A 17881-nucleotide genomic window follows, 5' to 3' on the forward strand; every position below is an offset into this window, starting at 1 on the left:
CATTCTTTGGCATTTCCATTCATCAAGATTGTAAAACTTGTTGATGACAAACAACCCCTCATCCAAGACCTCCATCTTGTACTAAACCCTTTTTGCTTTAGTACGTGATCCAGAAAACCCCAATCCACATGATCATTTGCCTTCTTACAGTCTATTTTGAAGACTATCCCATCCTTTCTTGAACGTCTTTTCTCATCCACCACTTCATTAGCATTCAAAATTGCATCCACGGTTTATTTGCCCTTAACAAAAGCTCCTTGGGAGATGCGTATGGTTTCATGAAGGACTTTTTGGATTTGCTTTGATAAGACCTTAGATATGATCTTGTACAGATTCGTGACCAAACTTATTGGTTTGAAATCCAAAATTTTGTTGGTTTGTCTCTTTTTTGGCATAAAGGCAATGAAAGTTGGTTGATAACCTCATTATTATAAAACTCCAAGAACACCCTTAGTAGATCCTCCTTAATCACATCCCAACACTTGTGGAACACTGCAATGGAAAAACCACCTTTTCCTTGTCTAATTGGAAAACGACATTGTGAACATCCTCTTATGAAAAAGGCCAATCGAACCAAATGGCACTCTCTCTTGCAATGGGAGACCAATCCAATCCTTCTATCCTCCAAGAAGCATTGGGCGCTTGGAGTATAATTTTCCAAAAAAATGTACTACTTCGTTTGTCTTTTTTAATGGAGGAAAATTCCTCTCTCTCACCTCTACATTATTCCTTTAGGGTGAAAGGAACCCTATGTTGCTCATTTGAGTCCAAAACTCACAACTTAAAACAAAATTTTCTTTAAAATTTTGGAAAAGAAGTACCAATTTTCCTTTTTGCCCAGAAAATTTATATATCATTTCTCTTTTAGCTGTATTTTTTGTAAACCCTAGCTATCTGTTATTTGATTGTGGACAACCCTATTCAATACTTAAGATTGTTGTACATCAGTGAGACTGTGGACTGCCCCCAGTTTTGTATATTTACTTATCTACTTGTTTTGTTACTTAAGTGCTTCATTGATATGTAAATAGAGCTAATGCTAAATTCTTCTTGTGAGTCTAGGGTGACTTAACTACCTATAGGTGGCCTTGAGAAAAATACTGTTTATCGGTTGGGAAGGTTCTTTCATGAATCTTCTTTATTTGCTTTATATTTACTAAAATTCCAATTACTTAACAGGAAAGTCTACCTTAGGAATTGCTTCCAATCATTATCTTGGAATAATTGGATTCTGGCCTGTTATAACAGTTTTTCTTTTTGTGGTTTGTCATGTTTTTCTCTTTAAAGGCTAGCCGCATCCTTTTGAGTGGTGATCATGCTGAGCGTAATGAATTAATGGAGGCTGAGGGAAGTGCTAGTGATGACCGTTTATGTGATAAATATCTAGATCAATCTGCTAATGTTCTTGCTTCTGAATGCATTCAAGGTATTAATTTGTGCAAAAGCTTCCTTTTTGCTTCTATTTTCTTCTAGGTATTATCTTTATATACACAACCATTACAAGTTGAATAAAATGATAATATATGTTCTAATTTGTGTGTGGATATTTAGTACTTTTTCTTTTATTTTTTGATCTTTTATGTTCATTAAATTTTTGGAAACAAGTAGTATTTAAATCACCATTATATTTTTCGGCATAACTAATCATGTGAATAATGTTTCTACTCTCTAGATGGCATTGGATCTGATATATCTTATGTGGACGTTTTAAAGGAGCCATTTTTCTCGAGGAAGCTCTTACGCCTTATTGGAATTCTTTCTACTTTTAGGTTCGTATTAAAATGTTTTGTCTTATTTTCTCTATACGTGTCCTTGCCTTCTCAAATTTTGAGAACTCTTATAGACTTATACATATGGACCTTCGTCATCACATCATTTAATCTTGTATTTAGTTGCGTTTTGTCCAAGGATTCTTTTTGTTTTTATACTTTGTGGTAAAATGTGAAATTCTTGCATGTTTTTTTGAGATGAAATACTTACTCCCTTGTGTATATCAAAATATTTAGTTAAAGATAAATATGTAAATAGATTTAAATATTGCACTTTAGCTATCACATGAAAACAAGTGATGTAACAAACTAAATCCTTGTGTGACTTTTTATTTTTATTTTTTATTACAAAGAACAATATCATTGTATTGAAATAGTAAGCACAAAGAAGTATCATAAATCCTTCCCAGAAGTACAAAATCTTCTATACAAAGTGAAAGTTGGAAACATGAATTTCTTATTATTTGAGAAGAAAAGAAAATGGAAACTAGAGAATACAATCATAAAAAAGGAAACTAACTCCTATAATTTTGCACTTAGTTAGGAAAACCACCAACTACAATATTCTACAGTGTACAGTTAATAAATACACTATGGAAGGGAATAACATCCTTGATTTACTATTCCTAAATGGAAGGGAATAAATTCCCTGATTTCCTATTCCTAGAAGATCATGTTTTCTAATACTCCCCCTCAAGCTAGTGCATACATGTCGTGCATTCCCAACTTGCTCACTGTGAAATCAAACGTGGTACTTGACAACCCCTTTGTCAAAACATCTGCAAGTTGTTTCCCTGTAGTTACAAAGGGTGTTGTGACTTTCCTGACTTCAATTTTCTCTTTGATGAAATGTTGATCCACTTTTACAAGTTTTGTTCTATATTGTTGAATTGGATTATGGGCAATGCTAATGGCAACCTTCTTGTTGAATCTTTGTTGGTTCATTAAGTTCCAATCCAAGTTCTTTGAGTAGACCTTAGATGTATAAAACTTTGCAAATACCTAGTGTCATAGCTCTATATTCTGCCTACGCACTTGATTTAGCCACAACATTTCGCTTCTTGCTTCTCCAAGCGATCAGATTGCCTCTGATAAATGTGCAACAACCTATGGTTGATCTTTGATCCTTGATTAACCCAGCCTAGTCAACATCTGTATAGGCCTCTAAATGTAGCTCACCATTCTTTTGGAAGATTAGGCCTTTTGTTAAGATGACTTTCAAGTATCTCAATATCCTAGTACTACTTCCATGTGACATTCTAGGGGTGAGTCATGAATTGACTTACAATGCTAACAACATAAACAATATCAGGTTGAGTATGGGAGAGATAAATCAATCTTCCAACTAGCCACTGATATCTTTCTTTGTCGATTGGAACACCTTTTAGCTTGACTCCCAACCTATGGCTTGGATCCTTAGGAGTCTCGGCTAGTTTGCAACCTGTCATGCCGATTTCCTTGAAGAGATCAAGTGTATACTTCATTTAAGTAACTGAGATGCCCTCTTTAAACCTTGCCACCTCCATTCCTAAGAATTACCGAAGACTGCCAAGATCTTTGATTTTGAACTCCTTGGTGAGAGAAGTGATTTCAACCTGTATATTTCTTCTTGATCATCACCTAAGACAATTATGTCATCCACATAAACAATCAAAACAGTAAGTTTCATTAGTGAGGATTGTTTGTAAGACAGCATGTGGTCTCCTTGACTTTGACCTAACCTATAAAGTTTTAGAGACTTGGTAAACCTCTCAAACCAATCTCTAGGTGATTGCTTGAGACCATACAAAAAAATTTTCAATTTTCAAACTTTCCTAGAGCTGTTTAGCTTCTCAAAACCTGGTGGCAATTCCATGTACACCTCTTCTTCAAGATTCCATGTAAAAAAGCATTCTTTACTTCGAATTGATGTAGATTCCAATCATTATTTGCAGCAATAGAAAGAAGAACTCTTATAGAGTTCATCTTCATAACTGGGGGAAAAGTTTCTTGGTAATCAATACCAAAAGTTTGTGTATACCCCTTGGCGACCAACATAGCCTTATATCTCTCTATAGATCCATTTGCTCGGTACTTACTGGTAAAGATCCATTTATATGCAATGGATTTCTTGCCACTAGGCAATTATACCACTTCCTATGTGTCATTTTTATACAAGGCACTCATTTCTTCAAGGACAACTTTCTTCCACCTAGGATCTAATAGGGCTTCTTTAATAGTGTTTGGGATAGACTCTAGGGATAGGCTTGTAGTGAAGGCCTTATAAGTTGATCCTAACCACTGATAGGAAAGAAAGTTGGCTAATGGATGTTGAGTGTAGGTTCTAACACCTTTCCTAATGACAATGGGAATATCTAGATTGATGTCTAACAAAGAGCAAGGTTGTTTAAAGTTTGGAGGAGAAGTTGTAACAATTGTATAGTTGTACATAGAATCTTATAGTATTTTTTCCTTTCTTAGCATTCTTCACTTTATTTTATTTATTTTTTGATAGCATAATCATGGGCATTATTTCCTAGGCTATTTTTATACAATTATTCTATATATATTGATATGTAATCCTAAACAGTAAACACAACAAAAAGCATTTCACAAAGGCTTCAAGATTTGAATGAGAACATGGTACCAGAGCTAGAATTTTCTTAATCTAATCAATATCATTCTCAGTGTCTTGTGCCTTCATTGTGAGGAATTTTTCTTTTTTAGAACATATCCTATTTAGTTTCTGACTTCTTGTTAGAAACACTGCTTCAGATTAGGCCTTCATTGCCCCTTCATAATGTCAAACACTTCAGAGGCTGATTCTTCAATATCGAGCTAAGCCACAATCCAACAATCAACACCACTCGTTGAATTCCAGAATATAGTAGGATCCTTCAAACTCAATGGAGGAAATTGTTTAGAGTGGTCATAGTTGGTAAAGACTTATATTAAGGGTAAAAGGGAAGTTGAGGCATCTCATTGGACTTGTGGTGAGTAAGGATGATCCAAGGTTTGTCATGTGGGATGGAGAAGACTCTCAAATCATGTCATGGTTGTGGAACAACATGCAACCAGAGATAAGCCGCACATGCATGTTCCTCTCAACAGCCAAGGAAATTTGGGATTTCGTGTGTCATACTTACTCTAATGTAAGGGATGCAACCCAAATGTTAGTACTCAAGGATTCACAACACCAGGCAAGGTATTCTTTATGTAATTGAGTACTACAATGTTATTAAAAGTCTTTGGCTTGAATTTGATCAATATCAGAATTTAAGAATGAAGTGCAGGATAGATGCAACAATGCATTAAGAGTTCATTGAATGAAAGAGGGTGTATGATTTCTTAGCGGGTTTGAATGTGGAATTAGATCAAGGGTCCAAATCCTTGGGAAAGAGCCATTGCCATCTCGAAACGAAGCCTTTGCAATCATTAGAGGAGAAGAAGAAGGAAGGCTAAATATAATGTTAGAAAAAGGAAGCACCATCGACAAATCTACTTTAGCCATCTCAAAACCAAGTAGAAATGAGGGAAATGTTGCAGCTAATGTTGCAAACTTTGGCAGAAATGAAGGTAAGAAAACAAGTGAGAAAGACTCTTTATGGTGCAGCTATTGTAAGAAAAATAAGCACACAAGGGAGACATGTTGGAAGCTCCATGGCAAGCCCCTAAATTTCTTTAAGGGGAATGGGGGTAAAGAGGTTAATTTTGGCTATAAATCATAAGCTGATCTTGTTGAAAATGAAGGAAAACAATAGGAGGAAAGCTTTGGCGGAAGCTCAAATACTTCCTAGGGATTGAAGTTGCACACTCTAATGAAGGAATTGTAATATCAGAAATACATTATTGATTTACTGAAGGAGACAGGTATGAGTGGTTGCAAATCGGCAGAGACTCCAATAAACATTCTCACAAGCTAAATGAAGGAAAAGGAAGCACTCCAGTGAATAAAGAAAGACATCAATGCCTAGTGGGGAAATTGACATACTTATCTCACAGAAGGTCTGACATAGCCTATGTAATGAGTGTGGTGGGTCAATTTATGCATGATCCTAGAGAAGTGCACATGGAAGCAATATTTAGAGTGCTAAAGTACCTAAAGTCTTTACCAGACCAAGGCATTCATTTCGAAAGTGGAGGGAGCCTAATCCTAGAAGCATACATTGATGTTGATTGGGTTAGGTCAGTAATAGATTGAAGATCAACATCAAGGTATTGCACATTTTTAAGAGGAAACTTAATGACTTGGAGAAATAGAAAGCAATTGGTGGTAGCAAGGTCTAGTGTAGAAGCGGAATTCAGGGCTATGGCACACGGAATCTATGAGCTTCTTTGGATCAAGATAATGCTAAGTGACCTTGGAATCAAATGGGAAGAACCTATGAAACTCTACTGTGACAAGAAGTCAACCATTAGCATTGCACACAATCCAATGCAACATGATAGAACTAAGCATGTGGAAGTGGACCAACATTTTATATAAGAGAAACTTGAAAATGGGCTGATTTGTACTCCTCATATTTCTATAAAGGGTCAGCTGGCTGATATTCTAACAAAGGGGCTTCCTACTCAGCCATTTCAAACTATCTTAAGCAAGTTGGGACTGAGAAATAGTTATTCCTTAGCTTGAAGGGGAGTGTTGGAAAATCTGCCAGTTGGAAATTCTGCCAACTTGGATGGTAGATTATTGAATATTTTTCTAGCCCATATGAGCTATAAGAATTGTATAGTTGTACATAGTATTGTAGGATTTTTTCCTTTCTTTGCATTCTTTACTTATTTTATTTATCTTTTGATGGCATAATCATAGACATTATTTCCTAGGCTATTTTTATACAATTTTTCTATATATATTCATGTGTAATCCTATACAATAAACACAACAGAATGCGTTTCATAAAAGCTTCTAGATTTGAATGAGAACAATTTTCCATACCTTTCTTTGAAGTTGAAGATTGGCCGTGTGAAGGAGAATTTGGGACTATAACTGGAGGATGATCGTCTCTTTTCCTTTTAGTATAGACCACATGTGTTTTTTCCACTTCTTTGTTACCTTCTTTAGATCTTGGAGTAGTGTCCAACTGCTGTTCATGAGTATGTTTTCCCCTTGATTGGTTATCTTCCATCTGCCTTGAATTTTCATTCTCAACCTATCCTCCAAAGTCAGCCTTATGTCACAGGATGCTTCAAATGAGCCTCATTATGGGTTTATATAGAGCCCAGGAAGCTTCTAGAGACTCCTGGAGCCATCTACACTAAGCTATTGGAGGGAAGAGTGTGGAAGGTTCTAGAGATGCCTAGAGATATCCACACATCTCTACACTATGGTGGAAGGTATGAGAGGAGTTCAAGGCTTTCTAGAGAATTCTAGAGATCTCTTGTATATAGGGTTGTACATAGAATTGTGTAGGGTATTCTAGAATCTTCTTGATTTGTAAGGAACCCTCCAAGGTTCCAGAGAGTTCCATTGGTGCTTATAAATAGGTGAGGGCCTCATTTGGCCAAGGCACCACCCAAATCACTTCCTAACCAAGCAAGTGAGTCCTCAAAGCACTTGTAAAGGCTTCCTTGAGTAATAAAAGCTTCCATTCTCTAAGAATTGCCTACTACACCTTCTCAAGCTTTCGAGTCGTGAACATCTTAGCCTAGCAAGCTAAGCGTTGGGAGTAAGGCTGACTTAGCAAGATCAAGCGTCTTGACTTGTCTAAGTGCTGCACGAGCTTAGGAGACAACTAAGTCCGTGACACTTAGCTTGTATGAATGCTAATTAACCGGGTAATACAATCGTTGTAGGTTCATTTCAGCTAAGACATGACATGTTTTCTACTCTCCCTTTCTCCCCTTGAAAACCTGTCTTAGAGTAATAAGATAAACTCTCAAAGAATTTTACATCCATGGTCACAAAGGTTCCCTAGTAGGAGGTTGAAAACATTTGTATCCTTTTTGAGTGGATGAATATCCAACAAAGACACATTGAAGGCTTTTGGTTCGATCTTAGACCGATCTTTCACATGAACATGGACATACGATACACACCCAAATACTTGAGGAGGTGGAGACCCAATGAGGTTGACACTAGGAAAGGTTTATTTCAAAAGGTCAATGGGAACTTTAAGGTTAAGTGGTTTTGATGATATTTAGTTTATGAGATATGCTACTGTAAGAACTGCCTTTCCCCACAAGAACTTAGGAACACTCTTTGAAAAACATCAATGCTCTCCCTTCTTCCAACAAGTATCTATATTTTCTCTCAACTACTCTATTTTGTTGAGGTGTGTCTACACATGTAGAGAAGTGTGCAATCCCATCTTCACCAAGTAAGGACTTAGGATAGAATTGAAATAGTCATAGAAATTTTTGTTTCTTCACTCCAACCATTCTTGATCTGCAATGGAAGTTTTCCAAGACAGGAACTGGCAAATTCTCTACTTAACTCAGAATTTTAATACAGCTTTTGTACACTTCTGATTTAGATTCTATCCCCACTTTAGAATCTTGCTTCTGCTATTACATATAAACCTTGTTGCTTCATGTACAATCTTCCATTTCTATCATCTTTTCGTGATTATTTTGGTCTCTGTCTTTGTTGTATTACTTTGTTATGTATGAATATGGATATCCTCTCTTCAATAAGCATGATCAACTAATAGGGTTATCTTGGCTAGATCTAAGAGAATATGGTAAGGTCGTTGAAGGTCTCTATGAAGAGGAAGACCTTCTTGGTTAGGTTAGACGGCAAGCACGGAGGAAAGTGGTGCTCGATTACAGAGCACAGTAGAGGCTCTATTTATGTCTTAGGTTTTGAAAAGGATGAAGTCGGGTGGTTGATCGAACACTTGATGAAAGCTATCGAATTGAAGAGTTATATGGGGTTCAGTAGAAAGTACAGGGGAAAATTCTGCGTCCATTTGATGGAAGTATGCTTCAACAACCACAAAAGGTTCATAAGGATTTTGGAGTTCGCTACCAACAGAAAATCAACTTTTCTGGTTATTCCTGAGGGCGAGGAGGGCAGAGGATGGGAGAATCTAAAAAGCACGTTGTCTTCAATGCTAATGGTCCCTTTCTCGAATGCAGATGAAAAAGGAAGACAAAACCGAGTGGAAAGGTCTATCCACAATCACATGGGTCCTCTATATCGGTCCTTCGCGAATGTAGTTAGAGATGAAGGACCAAGGAGAGGTGGACTTGTTCTTGTTGGGAGGTGGGCGCGAGCTATGGTGTGCGAAAGCAATACAGTTAGGGTTAAATGGGTTAAGGTTGGCCAAGTTGTGGCGAGAAGTTTAGGGAAGAAAGGAGTGGCAACGATTGTGCCCTTCTCAGGCGGAAAATAAGTTTTTTTTGTAGAAACAATGGAGGAAGTTCTCTTTCTCCAGGATTTAAGGATTCTTAAGATTGAGGGAGGGAATACAGTCCAGTTGAGAAGGTGGTCGCCAAAGGAAAATTCGGAAATTGAGGGGAAGTTCGGAGGTGGTTGGATTGAAATATAGGGATTGCCATTTCATCTCTGGTCTGAAGTTCATCTGAAGAAAATAGTGGAGCAGTGGGGGATGGTGACTGAAATTGATTGGCGAACGTTGAAATTGTTTGATCTTAGCAAGGCGAGGGTAAGAATTGCAATGAAGGATCGGTCAATTCTCCCAGCTTTGATCAAGGTGACAAACGAGGATTGGGTGTTTACAATCTCTGTCGCAGTGAACGGAGTTGAAGATGATAGGAGAGGCAGTGTAATGGGTGATTCGACTTGGGAGATTTTTGCATCTCACTCGGGAACAGGTGGTGGAAGGCGGGCGGAGAGAGATAAGTCAATGGCTGAAGGAAGTTTTCATGTTGGGGAAGCTGGCAGAAAGAAGAAGGGAGGAGAAAGGATAATGGCTGAAGTTCATCCAGTGGGAACACGTGGAAAGAGAGGTCAGGAGGTGGGGAATAACTGGTTCCTATCTCCCTTGTTTGAATTCAAAAAAACAGCTGGTTCAAAAAAACTGAACATTGGGCCAGTTGGGACAAAAAAAACGGGCGTAGCAAGGGCCGACGGGGACGAGGCTTTCTCAGGTGAGGGTGGTCGGGCCTTTGAGAGAAAGGCCCAGTCCCTTCCCATTCCTAGTCCACTTAATGTTGCAAAAGTGGGCTGTAACTTAAAAGGCCCGTCGTGGTTAGGCCAAAGAATAGGAGGAAAGAAGCCCTCTGATAAGATGGGTTCGTCACGAAGCGAAGAAGTTTCTGCAGTGGGAAAGGGTAAAGTTGTATCAGTAGAACTTGACATTCAAACGAGAGGCTCCGCGAAGAAGGAAGCGAAGATTGGTTCAAAGAAGCTGTGGAATACCCTTTTTCCTCCTAGTTTCGATCGCTGACAAGGACTTCGAAGTCGCAGCGAGCCTCTTTTGCATGGGAAGCCATCGTCAGATAGCGAAGAGTTTCCAAAGGAAGAGACTTTCGGGGCGCGATCTCAGTCGGAACGAGGATTTAGTGCGAGTCCTCTATTTTTTTGTTGATTGTCAAGGATTCAAAAGTGGTGTTCGGGGGAAGGGACTTCGTCAGCAAGAGGCGAAGAGGCTTTGCGCAAACCCTATTTTGAAGAAAACAGAGAAGGATTTTTAGGCCGAGTGGGGTCCGATCTTCGTGGTTCATCAGTCACGGTTTTGCCTTCTAATCTAGAAATCAGAGGTAAATGGATAAGCTTTAAGGGGAATTGTGGAATATCGGTAGCGGAAAACATGGAGGTAAATTCGTCTTCACCTTCTCAGTCACCTGTGTCTTCTTTTCCCCCTTTTTGTGGTTTGACACTTTCATTTCTGAGCTCTTCTATTCCAGATCTTTTTAGTTCAGTCTTTCAGCCTCAGTTTCCTATGGAAAATCGAGTAATCTCTGAATTTTTTTCCAAAAAAGACGATGTTGGTACTTTATGTCAAAATTCTGTTGGCAACCCTAACCTTGATGTGGTGGAGTCCCAGTTTGCTTTTTCAAACCAGTTGCTCGAGAGTTTTAACCCCTTTAAGTCTATACCCAATTTGCCTAATGAGGTTTCCAACTTGGTTACAGTTAGCCAGGGGGATGTTGTGGTCTCCCCAACGGGTGAGTTCCAAATAGAAGGCCTATCCCCCAGGAAAGTGGCTAAAGTGCGTGAGGTTTTAAGCTCTCTGGATATTAAGTTATATTCCAGAAGGAAGAGCAGATGCTCCACATGTATGTGAGACCTGTTGGATCTGGTTTGGAGGTTTAGGGTCTGAGAGCTTTTTCCATGAAAATAATTAGTTGGAATACCAGGGGTTTGGGATCAAGGAAAAAGCGAAGGGTGGTTAAAGATTTTCTGAGGTTAGAGAATCTGGATGTGGTGATGATTCAGGAAACAAAAAAGGTGGAGTGTGACAGAAAGTTTGTGGGTAGTGTTTGGACGGTCAGAAATAAGGAATGGGCTGTTCTTCCGGCGTGCGGGGCTTTAGGTAGGATTTTGATTATTTGGGACTCTAAAAAGCTGCGTAGTGAGGAGGTGGTATCAGGATCCTTTTCGGTCTCAGTCAAGTTTGCTTTGGATGGATGTAGACCTTTATGGTTGTCTGCAGTTTATGGCCCAAACGGTCCCTTACGTAGGAAGGATTTTTGGGTGGAGCTTTTAGACATTTTTGGTCTATCTTTTCCGTTATGGTATGTGGGCGGTGATTTTAATGTCATAAGGAGAAGTTCAGAAAAATTGGGAGGTTCTAGGTTAACTTCAAGCATGAAGGACTTTGATGATTTTATAAGAGAATGTGAATTGCTTGATCCACCTTTACGGAACGCACCATTCACGTGGTCAAATATATAAGAGTCTCCCGTGTGTAAGAGATTGGATCAATTTCTTTACTCAGACGAGTGGGAGCATGTCTTTCCTCAAAGCCTTCAAGAAGTTCTTCCTAGAAGGACATCGGATCATTGGCCGATAGTTTTGGATACCAGCCCGTTCAAGTGGGGCCCAACACCTTTTAGGTTTGAGAATATGTGGTTGCAACATCCTAGTTTCAAGGAATGCTTTAGAAGTTGGTGGAGAGGTTTTCAAGGAAATGGGTGGGAAAGTCACAAGTTCATGAGGAAATTACAATTTGTTAAAGCCAAATTGAAAGAGTGGAATAAGGTTTCTTTTAGAGAGCTAAACAAAAGGAAAAAAAGCATCTTAAATGAAATAGCTAACTTTGATGCCATTGAGCAAGTAGGGGGTCTCACTTTTAAACTTTTAGTTCAAAGAGCTTTAAGAAAAAGGGAGCTAGAGGAATTAATTTTGAGGGAAAAAATTCATCGGAGACAAAAAGCTAGGGTGAAGTAGGTTAAGGAAAGGGATTGTAACTCAAAGTTTTTTCATTAAGTGGCTAATGGTTAGGCGAAATAGGAAATTTATCAAGGTGTTGGAGAATGAAAGAGGCTTAGTGTTTAATAACTCCGAGAGCATCATAGAGGAGATCTTACTTTACTTTGAAAAGCTCTACGTGAGTCCTATTGGAGAGTCTTGGAGAGTTGAAGGATTAGATTGGTCCCCTATATCTAAAGAGAGTGCGTCTAGGTTGGACTCCCCTTTTATTGAAGAAGAGATTTCTAAGGCCATTTTCAGTTGGATAGGGATAAGGCGCCGGGGCCTGATGGCTTTACCATTGCAGTGTTTCAAGATTGTTGGGATGTGATCAAGGAGGATTTAGTTAAAGTGTTTGCTGAGTTTCACAGGAGCGGGATTATCAATCAAAGCACTAATGCCTCCTTCATAGTTCTGTTGCCCAAAAGAAGCATGACAAAGAAAATCTTAGACTTTAAACCTATTAGCTTGATCACTAGTCTTTAGAAGATAATAGCCAAAGTGCTATCAGGGCGTCTAAGAGGGGTACTACATGAAACTATCCATTCTACTCAAGGCGCTTTTGTTTAAGGGAGACAAATTTTCGATGCAGTTCTCATAGCCAATGAGATAGTGGATGAGATAAGACGATCAGGAGAGGGAGTCGCCTTCAAAATTGACTTTGAAAAGGCTTATGACCATGTGAGTTGGGATTTTTTGGATCATGTGTTGGAGAAGAAGGGGTTTAGTCCTAGATGGAGGAAATAGATGAGAGGTTGTTTGTACATGGTATTTTATGCAGTTGTAATGAATGTTAACGTTAAAGGGTGGGTCAAGGCATCTAGAGGCTTAAGAGAAGGCGACCCTTTATCCCCTTTTTTGTTTACTTTAGTCGCAGATGTACTGAGTAGGATGTTATTGAGAGTAGAGGAAAGAAATTTGTTGGAGGGTTTCAGGGTGGGTAGGAATAGAACAAGGGTGCCCCATCTGCAATTTGCAGATGATACCATTTTCTTTTCTAACACTAGTGAGGAAGAATTGCAGACTCTCAAGAGTTTATTGCTAGTGTTTGGGCATATCTCTGGGCTTAAGGTTAACCTTGATAAGAGTAATATTTATGGTATCAATCTTGAACAAAATCATCTTTCTAGGTTGGCCGAGTTGCTTGATTGCAAGGCTTCTGGGTGGCCTATACTCTACCTGGGTCTTCCTTTGGGAGGGAATCCCAAGGCTTGTGGCTTTTGGGATCTAGTGATTGAGAGGATCTCGAAAAGATTAGATTGGTGGCAAAAGACTTATTTATCTTTTGGAGGTAGGATAACCCTTATCCAATCTTGCCTCACCCACATGTCTTGCTACTTCATTTCCTTGTTTAAGATACCCGCTTCCGTGGCTGCAAAAATTGAGAGATTGCAAAGGGATTTTTTATAGTCAGGGGTTGGGGAAGGTAAAAGAGATCATTTTGTTAGTTGGGATGTAGTGTGTAATTCGAAGGCAAAAGGGGGATTGGGATTTGGGAAGATTTCTCTAAGGAATCTCATTCTTTTAGGGAAATGGTTGTGGAAATACCCTAGAGAAGGTTCAGCTCTATGACATCAGGTTATTTTAAGCATTTATGGATCACACTCTAATGGTTGGGATGCCAACATTATAGTCAGATGGTCACATCGTTGTCCTTGGAAGGCTATTGCACAAGTCTTTCAGGAGTTTTCCAAGTTTACTCGGTTTGTGGTAGGAGATGGGGAAAGAATTCGGTTCTGGGAAGACTTTTGGTGGGGGGACCAACCTTTGGGATCCCAATATCCAAGACTATTTAGAGTAGTCGCGGATAAAAATATTCCTATTTCTTCAATTCTCGGTTCTACTTGTCCCTTCTCTTGGAACGTTAATTTCCGTCGTAACCTTTCCGATTATGAGATAGAAGATTTATAAGGCCTCATGCGGTCACTTGATGGTTTGCATTTTTCACCTTCGGGTTCAGATGCGAGATCCTGGTCCTTATCTTCTTCAGGGCTTTTTATAGTCAAATCTTTCTTTCTTGTCTTATGCCAAGTTTCTGGTTATACTCCAGTTTTCCCTACTAAGTTTGTTTGGAATTCTCAAGTTCCTTTCAAAGTCAAGTCCTTTGTTTGGTTAGTGGCACACAAGAAGGTAAATACTAATAACTTGCTACAATTGAGAAGACCCTACAAAGCTCTTAGTCCTGATATTTGTAAACTGTGCATGAAGCATGGAGAATCAACAGATCATCTTTTCCTACATTGTTATTTGACGATGGGGTTGTGGCACAGATTATTTCAGTTAGCCAAGACGGATTGGGTTCCCTCGAGGAGTGTTTCCGACATGTTGTCCATCAATTATAATGGTTTCAGTTTATCTAAGAGAGGGATAGTTTTGTGGCAAGATGCGTGCATTGCTTTAATTTGGGTTGTGTGGGGGAAAGAAATGCGAGGATTTTTTAGGATAAAGCAAGGAATTCAGAGAATCTTTGGGACTCTATTAATTTCCTTGCTTCTCTTTGGGCTTTTTGTTCCAAGGTTTTTAAGGGGATTCCTCTTAATTTGTTACAACTTGATTGGCTAGCGGTGTGCAATTCCAATGGGTTGGTCTAATCTAGAGAGTTTGTTTGTTTTTACTTTGTATTTTTCTGTTTTTGTATTATTGTAGTTTAGTTTTATTTGGTGGGAGGATTCCTCATCCTTCTCTTGTACTTCTTTTTTCTATCAATATATCATTTTGTCGTTTCCTATCAAAAAATAGAATTGAAATAGTCTTTCTCATTGTTAGAAAATGTGGAAAGAAAGGAATAAGAAGTCCTTCGACGATGTTAAGAGGAATGACCAAGAAATTAAATCTATTTTTTTGTACACTTTTGTAAATTGAGCTAGGGTGTATATAGAGGAACACACTTTCTCTTTGATTGATTTTGTAGACTGGTTAGCTACCAAGTAAGGGACAGGCTTGTTGCCTTATTGTCCTTTGTTCCTTGGTATACTCCGTGTATACTCTCTCTTTGGCTTTTAATGAAATTTTCCTTTACCTATCAAAAAAGAGTATATAGTTCCTCTTCTCTGGCTTTTGAGAAGAATATGTTATCATTAGTAAACCGTAAATGAGTCACCTTTGTCCTATTTCCATCTACCAAAAAGCCCTCTAAGATACTTTTATCGTTTGCTCTCAACATCAATCTACTGAACACATGTGCCACAATGGTTAAAAAAAGGAAGGGAGGGGATCGCCTTGCATTAAGCTATCCTTTGGCGCACTGATGTATTAGCATTGCCGAATTTGACTGATGAAATGCACCTAGGAGTCTTTAATCTCCATCCCTGGTTAAAAGTTAAGACCTTGGAAACAAGATTTGATAAACTTACAATCAATTCAAAATATTCCAAGTCTTTGAAAAATCTTCCACTTCTCTTGCTAAACAATCACTGGACACTAAAGTTTAAGTTGTTAGGTAACGAGTCAAATGTATTTCAAGTTGATTAATACTTAGCGTAATAGCCTTTATAGCATGCTCTGTGTCCAACCTCCTCTTGCTTGCTTGTGGCTTCATCAAATGTTATAGAAATTAACCTGTGAGCTTTGAAAGCAAGACCTTTTGAAAACAAAGGCTTGAGACCAGGTTGAGCCATCACTTGATCAAAAGTTTAAGTTGCTAGGCATGGGTCTATAATTTATATTAAGTTAATTATTACTTAGGTAGTAGCCTTAAGAACTCTCTTTCCAAATAAACATGATGAATAGACAACTCCTTTTGTTTGCAAAGGTAACACTAGTTGACTAAAGTCCAACATTGTCTAATGAGTTGATCAATTGTTAGAAACTTTTCTGATGTTGCCTCACCAATATGAAGAAACCCAACTTAGGTGGCACCTTAGTATCTTTAATGTCTTTGGCTAGGAAAGCCAAAATTGTGCTTGAATTTAAAGACTTCCAAAATGACCTTAGTAAGAAAATACCATTCCTAATGCCCTCAAGACCAACCTATCCTTATAATTATCATAGGTTGCAGGATGCATAAATTTCAAAAGAACTCCACTAATTCCAATTCAAATCATAGAAGGTCCTCTTAAACCTAAGATTTCAATGACCTTGAGACGCATATTTCTTTTCCTAGTAGTTCACCATTCAAGCTCCTTTATGAACTACAAAATTTGAAAATAGAGAATGATTTCTGAATCATACTTGTGTATTCATTAGATATATTTACACCCTATTTATAACACTAGAATAGGAAAAGGAAAGAAAATTATTCTAATAAACCAGCCACTATTTATAGGAAATAAATAGCAAGTCAACTGTAGAGAAAAATAAACAATCCTAGATTAAATCTCAGCCTATACAGGCTGCATAATGCAAGATGTGTAATCCCGCAATTACTGCATGGATACTCTAACAAAATTACATAGAACAAATTGGATGTAAAGCCACGACTCATAGAATTGCTCGTTTTAGAGTGAAACTCTCCTCTACCCTTACTATGATTCTCTAGAGAGTCAACACCTAAGCCTCCATTCCCACTTTTGTGCACTAATTCTCTCTTAACCTTCTCATGCTCTCTTAGAATAAGTCTTCTCCACAAACTATTCCACTCTATTACCCATTTTATATCCACTTCCCTAGTGATGCCTTATTAAGCACCAAGAGACTTGTTGTTCAACCTCCTTCCTTTATGTGAAATTCAATCTTCAATTCATAGACGCGATGTACACAATAATTAGTATTGTCTTTTGGAACTTTATAAGGCTTGATGGACATCAAATTTAAGCATTAATTTGTTTACAAAGGATATTCTAGCATTGCTAATTTTAAGGGTGTTTAATAGCAGTTCTTTTGGTAGAAACTTGTAACCTAATTGCATGGATAGTGTTTGATCAACAAATATATTGTTGAAGACTCTAGGTTGTTAATTGTTAAAAATATTATTGGTTTAATCCCCAAGCCATTATGGCATTCTAACTTCTAATGTATGTGGGAGCATCTGATGAGATATGGTTATAGAAACATGTAGAGGACTCCTAGTTAGAAGTTTTTGTTGGGGGACTGTTTTTTGTTAGAGTGCATGATATGTATTGTGGGCCCAAATTCTTCAAGTTTAAGCTTTTAGAAAAATTGGTGGTTCAACATTTTCCTTTTAAGTGAGTGTATGAATGTGGGAGGTTCAAGGATTGAGTCCTACATGAAGAAAAGGGGGAAAAAAACACTACCAAGAAAAAAAAAAGGTTCTTGTTCTGCTTTTGTATTTTCCTCCTTTAGTTTAACTTGTAGGATGCTTGTCCTTTCTTACATTGTTGAAACTTAAAACTATTAAACAAAACAAAGAAATTATTGAAGCAGAAAGAAAAAAGTTACAAGGAAGATGACATGTCCTTCAAAAGAAGGAAAAAAAAGAGACTCAAATCCACCCCAACTAAGAACAAACACTAAGGTTGCTTCTTGAAGTGGGTCAACAAATTGCCCCCAATTTGAGGAGAAAAGGGTAAAAGGAATTCCGACAAATTCCTTTGTCATAGATATCTAAATAGGGGTCATGAAGGTTATTCCACCCCAAATAAGAACAAACACTAAGGTTGTTTCTTGAAGAGGACTACCAAAATGCCTCCAATTCGAGGAAAATAGGGTAAATGGAATTCCAACAAATTCCTCTGTCACAAATATTCCACCCTAACTAAGAACAAACACTAAGGTCGCTTCTTGAAGAGGGTTAACAAATTGCCCCCAATTCAAGGGTAAAAGGAATTCTAACAAATTCCTTTGTCATAGATATCTAAATAATTTTTTTTTTTGATAGGAAAGGACAAAGGAATATATTAAAATAAAAAAGAAG

The 17881-nt window shown here is 38.0% G+C and overlaps 1 protein-coding gene across 1 annotated transcript in view; it reads left to right on the plus strand.

The window, feature by feature from the left end:
• Window positions 1-17881, plus strand: part of LOC100243116 (dicer-like protein 4) — an 85012-nt gene that overhangs the window by 23592 nt on the left and 43539 nt on the right. The window contains exons 9-10 of the mRNA XM_002264450.5: window positions 1288-1426; window positions 1673-1769. Coding sequence (XP_002264486.2) covers window positions 1288-1426; window positions 1673-1769 — 236 coding nt within the window. The remainder of the gene's footprint in view (window positions 1-1287; window positions 1427-1672; window positions 1770-17881) is intronic.

This window comes from Vitis vinifera, chromosome 11, assembly GCF_030704535.1.
Source record: "Vitis vinifera cultivar Pinot Noir 40024 chromosome 11, ASM3070453v1".
NCBI classification, from domain to species: domain Eukaryota; kingdom Viridiplantae; phylum Streptophyta; class Magnoliopsida; order Vitales; family Vitaceae; genus Vitis; species Vitis vinifera.